We start from the raw sequence: 22,084 nt of genomic DNA, 5'->3' as shown, positions 1-22,084 counted from the left end.
ACACTATTTACCATTTACAGGGGAACTCAACACGTCTTACCGCCTAGGGCCCCCGATACCCTCAATCCGCCACTGTAGATACTTATAAAAACGTTGGAAATTGAAGAGGTTTATAGTATTTTAACCTATCCTATTGCTTTCCACATCCTGGTACGTACATAAACCATTTTTAGGCCAATTGCAATGACGGTTCATTCAGCCATGAAATAGAATTGAATTTAATCTAGAAATTGTAAGCGGCGCTTGTAATATATCGTAGAATGCATCATGTAAAGCAGGGGTCTCCAAACTACGGCCCGCGGGCCGCATGCGGCCCTCAAGAGCTTATAATGCGGCCCACGATGACTTTGCCAGAGTTAATATAAATATTACGTTATTATGACTTTTTCAAATATAAATGTATTTTTCTTCTTTTCTTAGACAAAAATCAAGCTTTATTAATACAAAACTGTGCAAGTATCTTTAGTATTTTGTTGTAAAACGAGATTTAAACGTTCACTCATCAGTTAAAGGTAGCGTCAAATGGCCCTCAACATAGTTATTTTTGAAGCAATGTGGCCCGCAAGCTGAAAAGTTTGGAGGCCCCTGATGTAAAGCATTAATGAAATATTGCGCACTAACAGCTGACGTTGCTCCAGCTTACAGAACAACAGTCTAGAACTTCCTTTTAGGAAATTACTCCGTGAAAAGTCCATGACCCCAGTATTTTTTCAGGGACTACATAGTTAATAGTTTAAGCCATTTTCCATTCAACAATTGATAATTGTAATCACATAGAATTTCTCATCTATTCCTGAACGATGTTATATCTATGCCTCATCTTTTTATTGCTTAAAATTGTCCAAGTCGTGACAAGATATTGGATGTCGTGAAGCGCCTCATCTGGGTTGAGCGAGTAATAACATTACGAATGGCTACTATTTTGGCCGGTGTTTCATTTCTCGCTAATTTCAATACTTTATCTAATTGCTTATTGGTTTATAGCTTCGGAATACCCTTATTTATGGTATTTTAAGAAATCTATTAATAACCAATTGATATAAGAAGTAAAATAAATCAATAAATCGGTGTCCATCTTTCCCTACAACAAAGTGTCCGTCTTTCCCGCTTTGGTGTCAGGATGTTTAAACCACCAAAGATGTTTGATGTTTAAACCAAATAAGATTCTTATTGCTTTCATTCTCGTTATTTCGCCAGTTTTTTCATTAATGATCACGACAACTCCTTCATGAAATAAAACTTCCGGAAATATACACAATACAAGTTGTAGAGCTTAAAATCCGCAGTAGTCAAATTAGATCCACAAGGGTGCATACAATTGACGTTTTTTTTTCGTGGATTTAAACAATTTTGCATATATTATGCCAAAAATGTTCTCAAATGTGTTGTTTAACTTTAAGCTAGTATGCAGCATTGTTGATTTTTTTCGAAAATTACCTTTTTCATGCATTTATGAGAAGTGTCCGTCTTACCCGTAGTGTTCGTCTTTACCTACCTTCCCCTAGGAGTATTATGAGTTGTTTCCATATAAGATATAGATGAAATGGTCAACGCCTCCTAGAATATTGTCCAAGGAATAGACCCACCGAAATGTAGATTAACTATGTTAATCTATGCTATTAACTATGTTAACAATCTTTGTGTATATAAATATGCGGCTAAGGCTTATCGTCTTCTTAATCGCCATCTGTATCGTCGCTACGTTCGGCGTCTTCAAATGCGCTTCACTATTGATCCTGGGTCATTCTTTCGTTTTGCGAACTCTCGGCGAGGCTCTGCTAGCCTTCCATCCGCCCTGTCTCTTGATCTGTCCTCTGCTACGTCCAATCCTGATATATGTAACCTGTTTGCCAAACATTTCTCTAGTGTATTTGTCGATCCTAGTACAATTAAGGTTCCTTTGGACGTAGGCTTGTCTTACACGCCCTCTGATGTGATATCATGTAATTCAGTCGTTGTAAGCGAAAGTCTAGTAATATTCGCTTTATCCAAACTTAAAACTTCGTTTTCACCAGGCCCCGATGGCATCCCTGCCTGTGTTTTGAAAAAATGTGGCAATACCCTCACTCCTATTCTGACTCGTCTTTTTTCTCGCTCGCTTAGTGTAGGGATTTTTCCTAGGCAATGGAAACTAGCTTGGCTTGTTCCCATTTATAAGAAAGGTGACCGCACACTAGCATCAAACTACAGAGGCATTTCTATTATTTGTGCGTGTTCTAAAATCCTGGAGTCAATTGTTCATTTATCTGTAATGCCTTGTGTAAAAAAATATATTTCTACGGAACAACACGGCTTTATGCCCAATCGCTCAGTGTCCACCAACCTAATGTGTTTTTTGCCTTCTCTATATCACTATCTGTCTAGTGGTAAGCAAGTAGACACTATCTATACCGATTTCAAAGCGGCATTTGACAGTATACCTCTATCATTACTTGTTGCTAAGCTTCGAAAACTAGGTTTCGGTGGCTCTATATTGCTGTGGTTCAACTCCTATCTTGAGAATCGTTCATATGCAGTTAAAATCTGTGGCTCTTTCTCTGAATGTTTTCTTAGTTCTTCGGGTGTCCCTCAAGGTAGTGTCCTTAGTCCCTTACTGTTCATTCTCTTCCTCAATGACTGTACTTCGATCCTTCCTCCTAACGGCTTCTTGCTATATGCGGATGACGTTAAAATTTTTCTTCCTGTATCTTCTACAGCTGATTGTCTAGTACTTCAATCCTGGCTCTGTAAATTCTCTACATGGTGTGCTTCTAACGGTTTAGTCCTGTGTCCTGAAAAATGTTCTGTCTTGTCTTTCTTCCGATCTTCTACAAGTATAACTCATGCTTATAGTGTCTGTGATGCCCCTATTCCCCGTGCGTCCTTGTCTAAGGATCTTGGCGTCTTCTTTGACCCGAGTCTTTCTTTCGAGGAGCACACGGACTATGTCATCAACAAGGCCAACAAAAGTCTTGGTTATATTTGTCCGCATGTCCACTGAAATTCGAGATCCTTTTTGTCTTAAGTCCCTTTATTGTTGTTGGGTCCGTTCCGTACTGGAATATGCCTGTGTCATTTGGTCTCCTGTCCAACTATCTCTGCTCCAAAGGATTGAGAGGATCCAGAGACGTTTTACAAGGATCGTATTTCGTAGGTCGCTGGGTCATCACTCTATTCCGCTTCCTTCGTATGACGATAGATGCACTCTATTAGGCCTTGCCAAGTTGGAGCACCGCCTCTCGGTCGCTCAGGCTTCTTTCGTCGCTGGCATATTGCTCAATACGATTGATACTCCTTCACTTCTGTCGCGCTTACATTTGTATGCACCTTGTCGCACCTTACGTTATCGGTTTCGTCTCCAGTTACCTATATGTCGTACACGTTTTGCTCGCAATGAGCCTTTTGTAAGAGCTATGTCGTCTTTTAATAGTACTTCTGATCTGTTTGATTTCAACATATCCTATCCTGTCTACCGATCCCATCTTCGCTCCTTTTCCGTACCATAAACTCCTTCCAACTCCTTCGTGAATAATTGTATACTATAGTCAGTAAGCACTATTGCTGTAACCCAACGTGGCCGAGCAATTAATAAAATAAAATAAATAAATAAATAAATAAATGTCAAATAGAATGTTACATCGAAGGATATAGAAGTTCTCGAGGGCCGCATGCGACCCGTGACCCGTAGTTTGGAGACCCTTGTACTAGAAGGATATTGTCCTGGGCGACGCACCGAGCGCTCTCATTAATGTCGTAAGAAACTGCAATGCTACAGAAACTTAAAGAGACTGCAGACCCCACCCATATAGTATAAAAGCATCGTTTTCAGGAATTGGACAATCAGCTGCGGGAGAAACTCAATAAGTGGACTTTGAACATTCATCCAGTATACAATATTGTGAAATACTGGATTCCTCGAACTTTCGTTCTGTGACAGTTCTGAATATCGTCTATGAGATCATATCCCAGATCGTATTTTATAGAATGCTCTCTATTGTTTTCGACACATTTCTTTGACAATTATCATGGTGAGTTTGTTGGAGCTGAGTCTATCATCGATCAGCGTATTCGTTACCGACAACAACCTAGAACAAGCATGGCGTAACATGTTATGAGGATGATATGAGTATGTTAGCCTTATGCCTCACCAAGAAAGTGTTCGACAGCAACTCTCAGTTCGCTCAGGTGCAAATGATTCGCCAGCCTCGGGGCCCCAACGTCCATCCTTCCGCGAGCCCTTGTCGTTAGTACTCTGTCCATACGGCATACTATAGACTAGCGATGTACGGGCCCCCAGGCAACTGCCTAGTCCGCCTACCGTTAGATCCCCCACTGGCAACACTCCAAACTCGGAACCGTCCGGAGCCGCTAGTCGTTTTATTTAGTCGGAATCGGAGCTGGAGTATTAATGTTTGGAAGCAATTCCGGGTCATGGGTACGATTCCGGTTACCCATCACTAGTGCCTATAACAATGGGATGTTGCTGCTAGGCATTAAGACATCTCAGTATCAGTATAGCGAAACCCTTTTAGAAAATGATGATGGCAAACAAAAAAACATCATATTTCTGGCAACCGAGCTACACGGGTAGCCAGCGACTTTGGAGACTTATAACTTTTGAATGTGTAATTCCAATATCGATGCAATATTGTGATAAAAAAGGAATTAACTAATGTAGTTTCTATAACTGTGCATAGATTGGTTCAACTTGCTTCAGTTTTTATGTTATAGCTTTTCAAAAAAATACAAAACGAAAAAGCCATTTTTTATAATACTTTACACAATTTTCATAGCAAAATGGTTTTTATTCAAATGGAAACTCCTATATCTTTTTTATGGCTCATTGAAAAAATCTGAAAAATGTATGTTAGATGTGTAATATACAGTTATTAAATCTGTTAGAGCCATTTTGCTGTGAATTTTTTAAAGTAGTAAAACAATGGTTTTTAGTACTGCCTAGAATAGGGCATTTAAACAAATTAATTCTGAAAAAAAGGTTCAATATATCTAAAAAATCTACGAAAAAAATCAGAGAAAGATAGCTATGGTTCACATACACATTCCAAATTTCAAGTCAATTGGATTCCTAGAATTGGAAGCAATCAAAACCACTAAAGCATGAAGTCAAAAACTAAACTAAGTTTTTAAAATGCCATAAGATTATGAATTTAAGATGATAGATAATAGAATAATGAAGAAAAGTATTTGATCTGAATCATATTGTTAAAATAGACACAATTATTTTAGTGGTAGTTTAATTTTGTTAAAATTAAAAGTAAAAGAAAGCTCTTTTTCTAGAAATGTTTAATAAAAATCAGGAGTTGTTATACATGCTAAAATACGGTAGTTACATTGTAACGAATTTCGGGTTTCGATTAATAATCGGTAGCTTAAATACAAACAATGTCTTTTTTATTAACATATTATTTTTAAGTTCCTCGTTTCCTGTCCTTTCTGTTTGTTAAGTTTACGCACATTTGTATCCCATTTTGGCAAGTACGCGTGTGCCTTTGGTTTGACTCGTACATTTAATTTAATGCTCTCTTTCTCTATCGTTTATTTTCATTCCTTTTTAATCGTATTCAGAGTGTGAACATGTTCCTTTTCTTATACCGTTAGAAAGTTGTTTTTTTTTTTTGTTTAATACTTGAATTTTGGATTGGAATTCTGTAGTCAATGGTTATCTACGACACTAAATGTCTGTTAGCTGACTGATGTACTCATATCTAATGTATAGTGTTGCTTCAGTTGCCGGTTTGCTTTGTTCGAGGTGTTCTTTTGTGGAATATTTTTGTATTTTGAATGCTTTAGCACTGACTTCATGATTGGCTACTTTCATATTATGTATCGAACATCTCAGTAATATTTGATCGTTTTTTTGTTTTGTTGGCTTTGCTCCTTCACCGAATAGCTTTGCTACGTTTGCTAGTGTTTCGTGCCTTTTCCGCGCACCCTAATTAAATCTATACTTGTTTTTTTTTTTCATTTCTTGTTTTAATCTTCAATCATAGCTGTTTTTATACACTTCATTCAGTAACAGAAACATTCATGCTATCAGACACAACGATGGTTTAATCTTTTACCGTCATTTTGCTCTTCTCTTTTCGGTCACACATTTATATTTATGTATATATATATATCTATTTACCTACAATATACCTTACATTTTCGCACATCAGTTTCAATTGGACTCATTTGTGGATACTCGGGATGCGGCAATGAGTCTCAATATGTTTGCAGTTAATCATAATTAAAAGTTCTTAATTTCTGTTTGAGTTTTCGTTTTCATCGCGTATATTTCGTGTAGGGCAGTTTATTGTGTTTTTGTTTCAGATGTAATAATAATGCTCTGTTGACATTTCATGTGCTTGTCCATCGTTTTACTTTGCTTATGAGTACTACGAGCCCTGCTTTATCGGTTGTATTTGTTTTTTTTTTGTTTTTTTGTTGTAAAAATTTAATTTTAATTTTGATCACCTTTTTGTTTGTTTGTTGTTTTTATTTCATGTCTTTTTCTCATCTCTCACCTGTACTATCAGATTTCGCTTTTCTTGCTATCCTAGTCTCAATTGTACAAATTGGCCGAAAAAGATATGCCGAAACTTTTGCTGTATGGCGTGTATATTGCAAGAGTGATGTACTCACAGTGCAGAATTTGGTTCTGTCTTTGTGGTCGAGTACGCTGCTTCTGGTGTGGTGTGCACATTGAACGAGTCTTTTGTATGAAATAAAACCGAATTTGTTTATATAGTTTTCGCCGAAACAAAATCAAACGGCATTAATATTTGATGCCACTTTGAAATTTTAATTAGCAAAAATCATAATTAAAATCAAACAAATTATTTGTCAATGCCCTTTCCTGTGTATTTCGTGTAACATACTTCATTAACATGGCTTAGCCTTAAAATATACATATAAAAAATTCAAACGTGTAACATAGCTAGCTACCACTTAGGTTAGTGGTTTTATTCAGCTTAAATGAATGTAATTAATGAAAAAGCTGTGTACCTTTAGTAAAAATGGGTTGCAATTTTCACACTCGCTTTAAACATCTCACATCGATGTCTGATGTTTTAGTAAGCATGAGTCAACGTGTGTGTACGATTGAGTGGGAAATTGTATAATTTCCGTCCTGAGGACGACTTTATATGATAAATTGTATCGTTTTTAAATATGAGTTGTCTGTTTTGTTTTGCTTAAACTTTCTTCTACATGCTGAATTGCTGTGAATAGGCTTGGTTTTGCTCATCAATAAATTCGTACAGTTCGATGTTTGGCCTTCTAACGCTTAACTACCGGATTCACACTGTTTGGCTACGATTTTTTTAAACTAACTGTATGCTATATAGCGGCGTATCGGTTTGTGCATGAACCTCCTTCCAAGCATCTCCATGTCGGTGAATTATGTTGTCTACCGTATGCTACAGACATTAGTTCTAGTATCTAGCAGTGTATGTCTGCAACCACGACTATTTATGACAGATAAATTCCTGATCTTCAAAAGTACGTAACATGATATTCAATAGTATCAAAAACAAAGTCAAAACATCAGTCCATACATCAGTAAAATAACAATCGGAAATACGGAAAGCCTGAAATGCTTTTTCGCCTGTACTAACGGATTGATTCGTTTGTAGTAAAATAAAATCAAATAGTCCTTTTGGCGGATAAGAAAAAGAAAACAGTTCTCCATTAAAAAGTCACGTAGCAAAACGATGAACTTTTTATAGTATGCATTCATAATCGAGATAGTGCTTTGGGATATACTGCTGATTTTTGTTCCACATCAGTGCCTACAATGAAACAATCATGCAAACAGATATCGCTTTGCCGCTATGTGAGTGTTTACATTTTTCTTAGTTTTTATCGGTAAAACAGTACGTCTGATGGTAGATTTTCAATGTATATTGTAAACTAGTAACCATTTCTATTATATTTGGTAGACAGCAAAAGAAAATCGTGCCTCTGTCGATCTATCGCTAGTGTGTGTGTGTGTGCGTACGTAATTTGCATTTCTCGGGACTACAAACTAATGTATGGATATCAGCTTTGCAAAACTGTTCCTGTCGAAAGAATCGCTGTACTGCTTGCAGTTTTATTTTTTGTTTGTTTGTTTGTTTTATTCTAGTCTATGCTGCTGCTGCATAACGCCCTTTGTCTGCTAGCAAATCGCTCAAAGCCTATAGTTATCGGCCATTTTGTAAATTTGATTGTGGTATACACCGCTCTGATACCCGCTCTATCGAACAAATCCTCAGCTCCGTCCCGTGACCGCACTGCGTGGCAAGACAGCATGCGGACAGCGGATACTGGAAGCAACCTTATGTACTGTATTGCAAGCATTCGATGCACCATCGGCCGCTCATTCTGATTGCAGGAGATACGGTAAGTAAGACAAAAAGATCGACTACTCTTTTCGCTAAATGCAACAATCCCGGACCGGAGTCGTACCGGCCGAAACAGTTAAGGAACATCCAGTTGGAGCCCGTGCAAGTAGTGAGACGATTTGTTCGTTGTTTTATGGTTCTCTACATAATTTTCAGTATGAGTGTGTTGTGTGCATGTATGTGTTATCCTTTTGTACCATTCAAACTGCAGTGGCGAGAAGTGTTCCTACTTGACTTGTAGTAGATAATGTACAGTTTTAGTTTTATCCTTGTCCTATCTTGTTACTGCTACAACGTTGGCTTCCGAATGTATATACCTTAAGTACATTTCTTAAAATAGGAAGCCTCGCAGAATCGGATGTGACATTTGTGACCTGTGTAATGTCCTTTTGTTGCTTTTTGCTTATACACTTTAAGAACCCGACCTGTTGGATTCTTTAACCCGAGATCCGAAAGCGCGACACAGCTTACACGGCGATCGAGTAATCGGATGTCCTAGATCCGATCCGGTGTGACTTTGATCTGGGACCTTTGATGTTGAACAGGCCGCCGCGGTGCTGTTACGACCGTGACTCGGCAGATGGAGCGGTGTCGAGCAGTGATCGCATCGTACCCCTGTACATGTAGATGTGGTGCGTTTGACTTTGACTATATTGGATTCACGGAACGAACGGATATTGGGGGTTGTTTTCGTTTTGATAATATGTGTGTGTTTTATATTTTTGTGTTTTATATTGTACATTGGCCAGTGCGTTTCAATTTTTTTTTTTTTTTTTTTTTTTTTATAGCAATTTTTTTTTTTTTTTTTAATAATTTTTTTTGAGAGATGACGCAACAACAAACAGGTGATGAGTTAGTAGTAGTAGTAGTAGTAGTGGTAGTAGTAGAAGTAGTGGTGGAAGTTGTAGTTGTAGTAGTTGGTATCGAAACCGAGAAGAAGGTAGAGTCGTTTTAGTGATCAATTGCTATGCGGAACGATCATATATTGTTGTTTTTTTTTTTTTGTGAAGGAGGGATGTGGTGGTGATTGATGTGAGCTTGGTGAAGGATGTGTATGCTTTTTTGTTTTGCTTTGATCTGGGCAAGTGACACAGGTGTGTTAGTGACGATAGGTGGCACTGTTGATCGTATCCAACTACATCTTAGCTTGTGCGCTGGTCAGTTGATTTGGTCTTAGAGACGCTGGTTTTGTTCATCAATGGCCTTAGCTTTTTTTGCGAATTGTTTTTTTTTTGTTGTAAGTTTTCAGTTTGGTAACACAGCTTTTGTTCTACCGCTGCTTGTACTAATGGTTTAACAGAATATCCTTGCCTAATCAGTCGACTAACTTCGATTGGTTTCGATTTAGCGGTTCTTATTAGCTATACGCATAGGCTCAACAAGTGCAGCGCCGTGTTGCTCCTGTCCTGCGCACTGCTGGGCGAGGCGCCCCGCCGTACGCTCACATGCACACCCATTTCATCAACAGTTGGGAGACAGACGAGAGTTGGTGGAGCCGATTGTTCTACTACTGTGTATGGGACGAAACTGGGACGGCATGCGGGAAGCTGTATCGGAACGTTATCGTTCTGGCAACTACTACGGGGTGACGCTATTGGTGACTGAGCTTTGGAGGACTTGTGTCGTGGTGTGGTGTTAGTGTTATGAAGGTGAAGATGATGGTACCTTGAACGGCCACGCCGAGGTAACGACTTTGTTCGGACATCGGCGATAAATCGGACGATGTGCTCGATTGCGTGCCGTGATAAATTAGACCTGGAATAGAACGCATATAGTGGTTCGGGTTATAGCCGTGGTCGCCTGGGCCGCCAGCTGCCACGTCCAGATCCTTACTGTGCTTCATCTTCGCGTCCAGCTGATTGGACGATTCGGTTCTGCTCGACGTTAACTGATCTGGGTCCGAATCTGACTCCTCGCTTTCAGGTTCCGTTTTGCGCGAGTGTCTTCGGCGGCCCTTGGACGAGTTCTGCAGCAAGTACACGGGAAGGAAAGGGTAACGTTAGCTTCAGTACGCGTGCTGGAACGTGACGGTACAGCACGTTAAACGTAAATGCTACCCTATAGCGGGGATGCATTTCTGAATCCGGGATAGCAGTAGACCGAACTGAGCAGCATCCATTGAGTAGGATTAACGTTTTGGAGAAGAATGAATGTTGAGTAAAATCGTAAAGTAAATCAGAAGTGTTAAGTTTTATTGTTATGGTGAGATTGTGTAGTGCAGGGTAGCGCGTTTGTAGTATGTGATGGATAGGCTGTGTGATGTTTCTGTAGTACATGGTTACTGGAAGAATCCTTAGTAAAGTGTTATTTTGTTATGAGATTTATGCAGAGTAGCCTTAGTAATGTAGGTCTTTATAGTCAAAACGGCAGGAGAGTACTTTTTAGAGTACAATATTAGTAGTGTATTAGTAAAGAGTTCCCTGAAATGTGGTATCAGTCAGGGTTCTTGAACATAGCTACAACTAAATAGAAACCCTATGAGGACTGTAGAGTTCTGAAACGGTTAGTGTTGAACTAACACAAATAGAACCCTACAACGGTTTTATTAATTTAAACAAATGTTTTTATTTGGCAAACTACCGACATCGGATGATGGCCTAGCTATGTCACATGTAGTACCATATATGTGACTAAATAATGTGCCCATCGTGGGATAGTCGGTCCAGTGCTTGAGGGTCTTGACGATATGATATGTGCTCTTATCGGTTCTAGATACTGTAGTGCGACATGAACGACCCTTAAGATCTTTTAAGAATTGCAAAAGGTAGAAAAACAAAAGCTCAGGAAAAGGCTGCCTTATCCTATCTATATTTAAAAAAAATTATCCATCCATAAAACGATCGTCAGCTCAGTTTATGAAAGACAAGATTCATATGAAATTAGAATTCAGGACGAACCCTTGCACTTGATACCTATTTCATAAAAGTTAGTTACGATAAAGACAACTTCTTCTTGGGTGTAATGACCGTTTAGTTTAGTATCAACAATCAATACTTGCAGGATTTCCAAGTTACTTTCGAGTGTACATATTATTATTCACCACTTCCAAGATATTTTTCAACAGCTGCCAAATGGTGTATTTGCATCAAAATAAAGTTTCAGTTCTTACTCATGATTTTTTACACACCACAAAGATCCAGCTCAGACGTATTGAAAAACATGTGGAAGAACTGAAACATTGTTATGATGGAAATGCAACATTTGAAAGCTGTTGAAAAACGTTTCGCAAGAAATGAAATATGTTGTAGACATTGGAAATTGACTCGGAAAAACCTGTATTGATTACCCATAGCAGGATAGTTATTCCTACGTATGGGGGACAATGTCGATACAGGATATAATACCATTACAGGCACGTTGGTAAGTCGTTCGAGTAAACGACATTAGATCTAGGACTAAAACTTATAAAATCAATTAGTTATAAATATTGGCGAATAATGTAAACATTTATCTCTATTGTTGATCATATTTTTCTTACGATTCTCTACATGTGCCTGTCATGTGTACATTCTCTGTGGTGTCCCTATGCCCTGATTGTTGTTGACTAAAGCTTCTCGTGTATTGTTTCTAGTTTTTCCTTCATAGAGAATACTAACTATGGCATTAATAAGGCACATGTTTTGGATATGTATGGCGTATGGCCAGTGAAATTTGTGGTCATTTTTGTCCATAATACAAAGAAACTTATATTGTTGTAGGATCCGGTCCGTGTTAGAGTATGCCTGCGTTATAGCTCTAGGCCCCATAAATAAGATCTAAAGCATTGAAAGTGTTGTGTTTAGGTTGTTTTTGGTATCTTTACACTTAACGATGCACAATAATAAATGATACACAATAGACACGTTATACAATAAACACATTAAAACAACCTCGGCCGCGCGCCAGCCGTAACGTGCCCTGTCGGGAGCCAAAATTTCGGAATCGGAATCGGTTCTGGAATTAATTCCGAACACGGAATCGGAATCGGGTAGGTCCGATTTCGAGCTCCTACCACTACACGATACACACTCAGCGGCCCTTGCTTAGTGTGCGTGACACACATTCGTACCTCTTCTATTCCTTATACAATTTTATGTTCCATATCGGTCCTTACGTATGAACCATTTTTATAGCTATTTTTACCTTTATTCGTGCGTCTGATCTAGTCAATTTTAACTTATTTTTCCCTTCTCATCTTCTGGACCCGTATTTGTTCCTTTTTGCATTTTATTCTTATTCTTCTTGTTGTTCTTTACATATTCTCTAAACCCCTATACTCTTTCCTATTCCGTATTTGTTAAGTAAGCACACGGTCGAATAACCAAAATCAAACAAATAGATACAAATAAAGGAATGAAGAAGATATTTCCCCATGTAAGTGGATAAGTTTGAAAGTTCATTTTCCGTCACGAAAGTTCATACTTACCAGGTATTTTGTCACCGGCCTGCAGTGCTACCTTATGAATTGTTGCGTAATATCGATCCCGCTGTGCATCAGTAGTTTGCTGGCTTTCCATTGTGTCTTTTCGCTGACGGCCTCTTTGGCCTGTAACAAAATAAAATGTGTTGGCTTTGTAGGTTGAAAAGGTTCATCAGATGGAACATTGTTTTGAATAATGCGAAACTTACGGTATTTGTAACAAACCACTGTGAAAGCAATGCAAATGATTGTGGCGGTGATGGTGATGATGATCGGTATCAGAAGTTGAATATTGTTATAAAAAATTTGAGAACGATATCCTCTTTGTACTAGTTCTGGTGGTGGTGGGTCTGGAATGAATAGATGACGTGATAGTTTAGTAATTTGCATCTGAGTTTTACGCTCCATTACGTCCGTTAGAAATACCTCCGTCTTTTGTGAGCGTCCAGAACGTATACTCGGCATTGGTCGAACCGGCTACATTGTGCGCCTCCATCTTGAGCCGGTACATCGTGGATGGCAACAGTCCGGAAGGGTGAAGCGTCGCTGCGGCTTGAGCGCATTCGACACCAGATGCCACTCGTCATCCAGCCCTGTCGATACGGATCGGTACTGCAGCACGAAGTACATAATGGGACAACCGTTGTCCGGCCACCCATTCAGTCGTAGCACCACGGACGTTGAATTTGGCGCTATCAGTACGGAGTCGGGTGGAATGCCCGGAGGTTGCCCTTGAGTTTTGACGTTTAGTGTGGTGCTGGCGGAGGACGATCCGATCTTGTTGTGTGCCACCAGGTATACCTGATAGGTACTGCCACAGAACAGGCCCTTCAGATCATGGCTGGATGCATGGCGCGACAGTTGCATCTCCTCGAGATTTCCGTGTACTCGCCGGTAATGGAGCGAGAACGCCGTGATCGGTGCGTTGCCCGTCGATCCAATCTTCCAGTGCAGTAGAATGCTGCTGGAAGTCGCACTGGTGACGTACAGTACCGGCGGCCCGGGAGGAACTTGTACTAGCAGATTGTGCGTAAGCCGATCCGTACCGATACCATTGTCAACCTGGCAGGTGTAATTACCGGTGTCGCTTGTTTGCAACATTGTCACGATAATCTCGCCTGAATCGAGCAGCTGAATGTTATGTTGCGTACCGGGACGTAGCAATGTGTCACCCTTGAACCACTCGCGCCTCGGTTGTCCCACTGCCATGCAGTTTAGGGAGGCGGACGATTTCCACGGTCGAATGGTGAGCCCACCGAATGAGACGATCTTTGCCGGTACGCGGTTTGACGTGAGCTGTGAAACGACGCGTGAGCTTTTACCCTCACCGACCCGGGTGGAAGCGGACACCCAGAACTGGTACTCGGTGTGGCTTTGTAGCTGCTTCGCTTCGAAGTGGTGCTGGTGCGCTTGAAGGTTTCGCTTGTCGTTGTTCAGCTCCTCCCTTCCGTTAACAGCCCGCATGTAGAGGTTGTACTTGGTTATGATGCCATTTGGGTCTCGCGGTGGAAGCCACGACACGTACAGCGACGATGGTGAGCTGATGGCAATTTTGATATCGGCCGGTGCCTCGGGCGCATCTTCGTCGGTGTGACAGAAGGAGGGTGGAGAGATCACACCGTCACCCATGCGCGTGTACGCCAACACTTGAATGCTGTAGTTGGAGAACTTGCGCAGGTTGGACAGGTGTATCGTTAAGGAGGTGGTCTTGCGCGTCTCCATCTCGCCACTGCTGATCGCATCTTCGGTAGCACACTCGTAGAACACCTTGTACCCCTGCAGAAGCCCGTTCGTGTGGTGCGCTTGCGGTGGCTGCCAAGACACCTGGATCGATGTGGAGCTCTGCGCCATACAGCGAATGTCTTCCGGCGGTTTGCTTGGAACGTCTTCCATCGTTTGTGCGGTGACCGGTTCGGACAGAGGTCCCGGTCCGACTTGATTGAACGCTTGCGCAACGATCGTGTACCGCGTGTACTTGGCCAAATTACCCAGCAGTAACTCTCCAGTGCCATCCTCCCCATCGCCCGAGATAGAGGTGAAGTTGTAACTGTTTGTCGTGGCATGCATCGAACGGTAACCGATGTTGTAGCCCTGTATTTCACCGTGCCGCAGCTCGTACGACGGTGGCATCCAGGTGATCAGTATCTCGGTGGAAGAAATTGGTCGAGCGCCGAGATTGAGCGGTGGTCCGGCCGGTCGTTGCGGATCGGTTTTAATGAACAATTCCTGACTCGGCGAGCTCCGACCAGCTGGACCCTCGGCAATTATTCTGAACACATAGTTGGTCGCTGGTTTTAGGTTCTCGATGATAGTTGAATAGGCGGGCGGATCAGATATCTCGATGTACTGCCACTGTCGGTCAATCTCGCGATACTCAACGATGTACTTGGAAACTTCTGCCGCGTCACCACCGCGCGGCTGCCACTTTAGGTTCACCACTCTGCTCGAAACCGTAGCGGCCTCAAGCGAGGACGGTGGTTGGGGTGGCTCTTGTACCTGTAGCTGAACCAGCTGCTGATCTCGCCCGTACAGATTGCTGGCCTGGCAGAAGTATGCTCCACTGTCGCTGCTATCTACGTTCGATATTTGCACCTCGGCCGAGATGCCCTCCGGCGTAGCGTCTTGCTTAATCGAGACGCGATAATTCGTGGATGGGTTGAGCTCGTGTTTTCCATTGCGCAGCCAAACAACATTTATCGGTTTGTCACCCTTCACCTCACACTGCATGATGGCTGTGTCGCCCTTCTTCACCGTGACCATCTTGGATTGTCCAGCAAAGTAGGGAGAGGCTGTGAAATGGTGAAAGTGGCAGAATGCATTTACGTGCGATGGTAGTGTTTCTTCATTATCTAATTGATTATGTGACGTGAGATTTGTGGTCTACTATCATATGTAAATAGCATCGTTTATCGCGTGTGAAAATAAAGCGTATCCATACTTACAAACGTGTATGGTCAATACTCACAGTTCACTTTAAGCTGTATAACTTTCCCGATTCCGGTACCAATGCCGTTGTTTGCCTGGCAAAGGTAAAATCCTTCTCTGTCTTCCTTGACGTGCTGCAGCAATAGCGACCCGTTCGCCAGTAGCTTCGTGTACGGTCGCTCCCGCACCTCTTCGTAGTCACCGGATTTACTTCCTTCAGGCGTTGGAAAATAAGTCACGCGGGTGTACAAAGCACAAGGGACGGAGGGCGTGTGCAAAATAAACACAGATTACGGGTGGACGGAAGAGTGAAATTGAGTTATAATGAGTTCCCGGTGTATTTTGCCCCTTCCTTTTCAGTACTAAGCTGCCCCAGTGTAGCCGAAATGTTCTCGCCCTGGGTAGTTCTTTTCTTGGGAAACGGGAAAAGTGATGTTGATGGAAGTGATTTACGAGCAGGAAAGAAAGTGTGGGGACCTTTTCGGCTGTGTTAACAAGGCATTTGGGTAAAAGGTGGAAGAAAAATGAAACCGTAGAGGAGGTGCCCTTTCCACTGCAGGCACTGGGACTGGGAAGGGAAGAAAAAATCCACTCGATCGTCCCAAATCACTCACCTGTTGCTTTCTTCCAAAGAATCGTCGGTACCGGTACTCCCTGAGCCTGGCAGTGAAGCATAATGTGACGGTTCCGTTCGACACTCACGTCCGTCGGCTCGACTACCCAACGGGGTGGAACTGGGTGGTAGGAACGTCGGAGAATGCGGAGTGATTTTATCCGTTCCATTGAGTTCGGGTTGAGTTCGGGGTGTATGGCCGACGAAGGAGCCGACACAATTCAAACGTGATTCAAACCCAGTTTCGCCGTCCGAGTTTCAAGGTAAACGTCCGGGGTAAAAAATAACACAAGCGAACAATCCCCCATTGGAACGAGAGAAAAAAAGGGAAGAGAAACACAGCCGGTACCAGCGAGGTGATGCCGGCAAGTGGCGGAAAGAAAAGTTTATCGTTAGTCGAGGGCGAACAAGACAAAAGTTCTTGCCGAAGCAAAAGTTTTTCGTGGATTTTCGATCATGTTTTGCTTGGTCAAATGGTGCAGTGGTGGGAGGCTGGTACGGGATAGTAAGGTGGTTACAGGCAAGAAGACAGGCAGGCAGGCAGGAACAGTAGCAATCTGGGAGATGGTAAAAGGGTTTAAGGAAAGGTTTGCTTTGGCTTTTGCGTTGCGAAATGGTAGTGATATATTTTGTTTAATTTTCGTACAGCAACATAGCAACTATATTTTTGGGGGAAGATTTGTGCAGGTGCGGTGTGGGTGCAATAAATGGCGTTCTCCTATGTTTGTCTGGTTCTAGCGAGTGTGTGGCATATCGAAGCAAAAAAGAAACTCATAAACACACAACAAGTTTCTGAAGATGGGTCCGGATAAGCAAAACAGAAATAAACCAATCCAAACTTTCCTTGCTCAAGTATTATGACACATTCGAAGCAAAGCTACAAGTGTAGTCGTTTGTTTCCTCTTGATCGGTTTGACATCTGTTTTTTTTTTTTCAACCGTCTAGCCATAAAGCCCCGGTGAAAGTTTTCGGGCCGCACAGGGGGCAGAAAGTTATTCTTTACGGTATTATCACTGCATGGGGATACCATCATAGTGATAGGGTAGTATTTTATCCATTGCTATTGTATAGATTTCTATACTGTAATGGACCTAGGGACGGGTAATTTTAAACCCCATTTTTTTTATGATTGATAAAATTTGTTACCAAATGACGAATCATAAAAAAATCAAATTTATTTTATTCGTTAGATTTTAAATTGTATAAGATGTGTTAATATATTTCACATTCTTATTTTTATCATAAAATTTACCAGAAAATGTCAACATAAAGAGACGCACAATTAAATTAATGAGCATGTTTTTTAAGAAAACAGGAAGCCTTCGGTCAACCATGAGGATTCCTTTTTTTGTACGATTCTGTACCTTAAAGTCACTTGTATGATTTAGTGCTTTACGATATACAGTTACGGCAATTGACTTCTGCAGATATATGGCACAATTGCGTGCAATATCCTGCAGAATGCTCTGTATTGGTAAATGGATATTGTCGGAAATTTTTATGGTGCACATGAAACATAAGTTGTGAAGTCATACATATTCATATAACAATTTTAGAATTAAGCTACACACACATTATTAAACTTGCAAAAAAAAGGAAAAAAAAACTTTGTTGTGAGTTGTTCTAACAATGCGACCATAATTCATTGTTTTGTAATTCAAGCTATCAATTTTTTACATTAGCTATAAAAATATATGTATTTTTATTGTCATTCTTTTGCTAATTATGATAGTTGAATACGATACAAAAAGATCATTTAGTTTTATTTGATTTAATTTGAATAGCCTATATTTTTATATAGGAATAGCCTATAAACGGACTGGCAGACGACGGCGTGAGACCGTGAGCGGTTTCGGACACTCCTGAGGCAGGCCAAGACCGCAAAGCGGTTGTAGCGCCGGATAAGTAAGTAAGTAAGCCTATATTTTTAATGTAATTTTGATGTTGCAACCAATGCAACCGGATCGGTATCATGGTACAGTCCTCAACTTGGACGGCTTAACATGTCCGTCATGAATTCAGGTCCGGAATGCGAGACACAGTCCTAATATTGATAATCTATAAGTCAATTAAAGCCAAGCCAACTGGCAGACTTTCACCAGCAACGGTTGTTGTGCCAAATAAGAAGAAGAACCAATGCAATTATGCTGTGGTATTATTCGACTCATTATAATTATTTTTACAACGTAATCTGATAAACAGTCCTTGCCTCCGTACAACTGTTCGCATGAGTATCACACAAACTACTTGTAGGAAAAATATCAGTTCGGTTCAGCACCAGCGCTTTAAGCGTTTAATAGTTAAAATATGGTAAACTCGTAATCAAAATGATGTTACAATCTTAAAGCATATGTTTATTTTAAAATACATATTTCATGAATGAAATAAATTCCTAGTTTCGATGGATGCTTACAATTTTATCAATTTGTTTGGTTTGTAGAAAAAAATGTCCACCCTGTTCAATGAGCATGAACCACCAGGCGGCTCCATTAACAAGCACAAATTCATAGGTTTTTATCTAGAGTATTTTCCGCTTTGTAACACAAAATAACAGTGTTTTAAACATATGAAGAAATTTCACAACGAAAATATGAATTCAAAACATGGTTGTTGTTTATTCCTATTGTAACTCATGAGTTAATGAGTCAAAATATTTAATTTTAGTTTTTATTACAATTTATTATAAATATCAATAATCAATGTTAATAGCAACTATCAATACACCAATGGATGTGTTGTTAATTTTTGTTTAGGCAGCATGCGATTATTAAAGGGAAATTAACAGTTCGTATCGATTGAAATGAAAAAAAAATTTGGTAGTAAAGTTAACAAGATAAAAAATACCCATTGAAATTAATTGAGATGCCAGTTTTTGCAATAATATCTGCTCATGTACGGTGCACCATGTATTGATGAACATCAATATGTATGCAGTTTGAAAAATAAATATCTCAAAAACAAACGTTGACTAACCACTAACTACAGGCAGCAGCAAATTTACCCTTCATATATTGTGGTTTTGCTGCAAGCTTCCGTTTACGTGCATTGGAATGATCCCGTTTCACTCATCACGTACAGGCAAACAAAGCGTAAAAATCATGAAAGAAAGCCAAACAAAACCGGCAAATGATACACCGGAACGCCTCAATGCATTTGAACGGAGAAATTGGATGCCGGTAATGGTATGCAGAAACGGGTAAGAAAACAACAACATCGAAAAAACCGCTTCTCTGCATTCAATGCATGCTTTCATCTGGACCGGTACGATCGATAACTTTTCATGATGACGTTGCTCGGTGGCACAATTCAAGTGCAGTTGGGCCGAAAGACTGCCGAGCAGATAAAAAATCAAACAGCAAATTCATGGCTTCATAAGTGCTGGATGGGAGGCGAGCAAAGCCCCATGGTGCTGCAAACCATCGGACGGTGATAGTGCACTTTATGGGCCGTGCGTGCTTGCGTGCGTGAATTTTCGATCCATTAGGTAGCGCAAATGTTGAAGAAAAAAAAAAGCAGATACTCAAACGCCCGGCAGAACAACCATCGAAATCGAATGGAAAGGGGTATAGAATACTAGCGGTAATGCTAGCGAAAGCAAACATACGCTCACACCGGTGCGCGTTTTGTGAACGGCCAATGCCAGGCCATATGGAACCATCCCTTAGCCAGAGGTACGGGATTTGTTTTATTAATTTCTGGCTAATAATGGGAATAATAGCTGAGATTATTGATTGTTATCAATACTTTTTTCGTACCGTTATGTGATACGTCAGTGGGTCAACTCGGGGCGTATAAGCCTGCAAAGCGATGCGTTTGGGGTTTTGATGCATTACAAATCGTGGATGTGAAATGAAATTTATCCCGAATTATGTTGGTGCTATTTTGCTAACGCTGCAAAGCATACACGCGCAAAACCATAATGCTTGGAGCATTCTTTTTTATGTATAATTTAATAATTATACTACAGTTTAGCAGGCGTTAACCAATGTGCTAAATGAAATCAATATGCCATCCGAACGGCGAATGACGAAAGTCCAGCCATGGGGATGCTAATGAATCGCCAGTAATAAAGAGCTATCGGGCTTTCGAGCGAATGTGGACGCATCCGAACCAAGTTCAGGGAATAAATAATCGATTTCATTTTGCTCTTCACTCCCAGCATTGCGTGTGGTGTGACTTTTTGTTCTATTAGCCGATAATTAATACTTGCCTGATTGAATTTCAAAATAAATAAATGCTCATTAACCAAGCTGCGCGGTTTGTTCCAAGAGCAAAAACAAAAGCTCAGTTGCAATCAAACGTTTGAGGAGTAAATGAAAGAATGAAGAGAAGAAAAAAAAATCAAATCCTCGATATGTTTGCTCTTTCGCGAGATTAAATATGCATCAAAAGTAGTCGAAACACGTGATGAATTATTACTCCATACATCATTTGGAACACCATTTACTGCAGCACCGTGTGCATACACAATTCTTCCTTTCTACAGGGTTTATTTTAAATTTTCAAAGGTCGCATTGCAAAGCCAAATGGCAAGAATGGGTAGCTGAGATTGTAGGAAAATTCTGGGAGAAACGTTTTGGAAAACTATTAAGTATGACAAAAAATGATATGGAAAATAAATTAACCCACAGCAATGGTTGAATTTTATGCCATGGTCGTCAATTTAATGGAAAGAAAAAAAAGTAATATTTGCGAACGACCCAGCGAGTAGCGAAAACTTCAAACATAAGTGAAAATAATGTAAATACATAAACTAAGTGCCGGGGATAATTCTCATTAGGGAAAAGGGAAAGAGAGAATAGCAAAAGCCTGGGATTGATTGTCGTTGCAATAATTCGATACTAGGTGCATGTTTGAAATTAGGTGAAACAGAGGACACTGTGCTCTACAATAAACGGATGGACATTTTTCCTTTTAATTTTTACGACAAAAGTATAGTTTTCATACATGAAGAGTACATTAAAGCAAGGTAAAAATTAAATGTAACTTGTAATTTTCGTTAAACTAGTGTTACATGACCTACAAATTAGATACAAAATATGGTACTTTATGTTATTATACATTGAGTTAAATTGTGAACCTATTGATCAGAGGGTATTTATTTATGTTTACATTGACATTTTCATCAGAATACTATACTTTTGCCGGAAATCAGGCCAGGGGTGCATTTACATGACAAACAGTAGAATATATATGTAGTGAAAAAATGTGCATAAATGTAAGAAAGGTGGAAAGATTGGAATAGATCAAGTACATACACAGGCTGTGAAAATAGGAACAGATAGAAAGAGTGCAACAGAGAAAGAGACAGAAATGTTGTGAGAGTATGTGTGTATTTGTGTGTGTGTAAGAGAGGGACAGCTGTGAACAGAGAGTATTAAGGAATGAATAGAAATAATGTGACACGGTAGCGTGCTTTTTTGCGGTTCTATGTATGCACGGTTCTGATCAGCGGCGGTTGCATCGGTTAAAGCGAATAAACAGGCGCTCCGGATGTATAGTGGTTTACGATTTTTGTTGTTGTCCCTACGTTCTACCCTATTTTTTGTCGTTTTTGCCCCTCAATGCTCGTCGGTCTGCAAAGATGGGTCGACGAGATTTATGTCACCCGCTTTGGTTTTGCAATTTTTATTTCGCTATTAATTTCAGGAAACGATTGCAACCGAAAAAAGCGAATACCTCTGCGAAAACTCATCGTCAGTCAGAGCGAATACGAGCACTGTAAAATAAATCCCGCTGCTAAAAACGGCGAGCGAAAATTTCGACCAATTGCTGAGTAGA

General features: G+C 40.4%; 2 protein-coding genes across 2 annotated transcripts in view; both read right to left on the bottom strand.

Annotated features, from left to right (window-relative positions):
• Positions 1-8,778: 8,778 nt before the first annotated feature.
• Positions 8,779-10,376, bottom strand: LOC120893876 (Down syndrome cell adhesion molecule-like protein Dscam2). Its single transcript, XM_040296055.1, has 3 exons — positions 10,200-10,376; positions 10,032-10,121; positions 8,779-9,014 (listed from the first exon to the last, which is right to left on the bottom strand). Exons 1-3 carry the CDS (start codon positions 10,207-10,209, stop codon positions 8,779-8,781), a joined length of 336 nt encoding a protein of 111 aa, XP_040151989.1. The 5' UTR covers positions 10,210-10,376.
• Positions 10,377-12,736: 2,360 nt separating this feature from the next.
• The window catches only part of LOC120903605 (Down syndrome cell adhesion molecule-like protein Dscam2), an 89,335-nt gene continuing 79,987 nt past the window's right edge, over positions 12,737-22,084 (bottom strand). Inside the window, 6 exon segments of the mRNA XM_040313134.1 lie at positions 12,737-12,891; positions 12,975-13,115; positions 13,192-13,296; positions 13,299-15,554; positions 15,731-15,904; positions 16,305-16,424. Of these exon segments, the coding sequence (XP_040169068.1) occupies positions 12,752-12,891; positions 12,975-13,115; positions 13,192-13,296; positions 13,299-15,554; positions 15,731-15,904; positions 16,305-16,424 (2,936 nt within the window). The 3' untranslated portion in view covers positions 12,737-12,751.

Source organism: Anopheles arabiensis, chromosome 2, assembly GCF_016920715.1.
Source record: "Anopheles arabiensis isolate DONGOLA chromosome 2, AaraD3, whole genome shotgun sequence".
Taxonomy (NCBI): domain Eukaryota; kingdom Metazoa; phylum Arthropoda; class Insecta; order Diptera; family Culicidae; genus Anopheles; species Anopheles arabiensis.
The sequence above is the reverse complement of the archived record's forward strand: the minus strand, read 5'-3'. Positions and strand labels throughout refer to the sequence as shown.

Excerpts from the sequence above, each read along its gene's own strand:
- LOC120893876 (XM_040296055.1), bottom strand. Across the intron at positions 9,015-10,031 it reads CCTCGGCGTGGCCGTTCAAG|TCAAAGTCAAACGCACCACA; the intron begins GTACCATCATCT and ends AATCCAATATAG.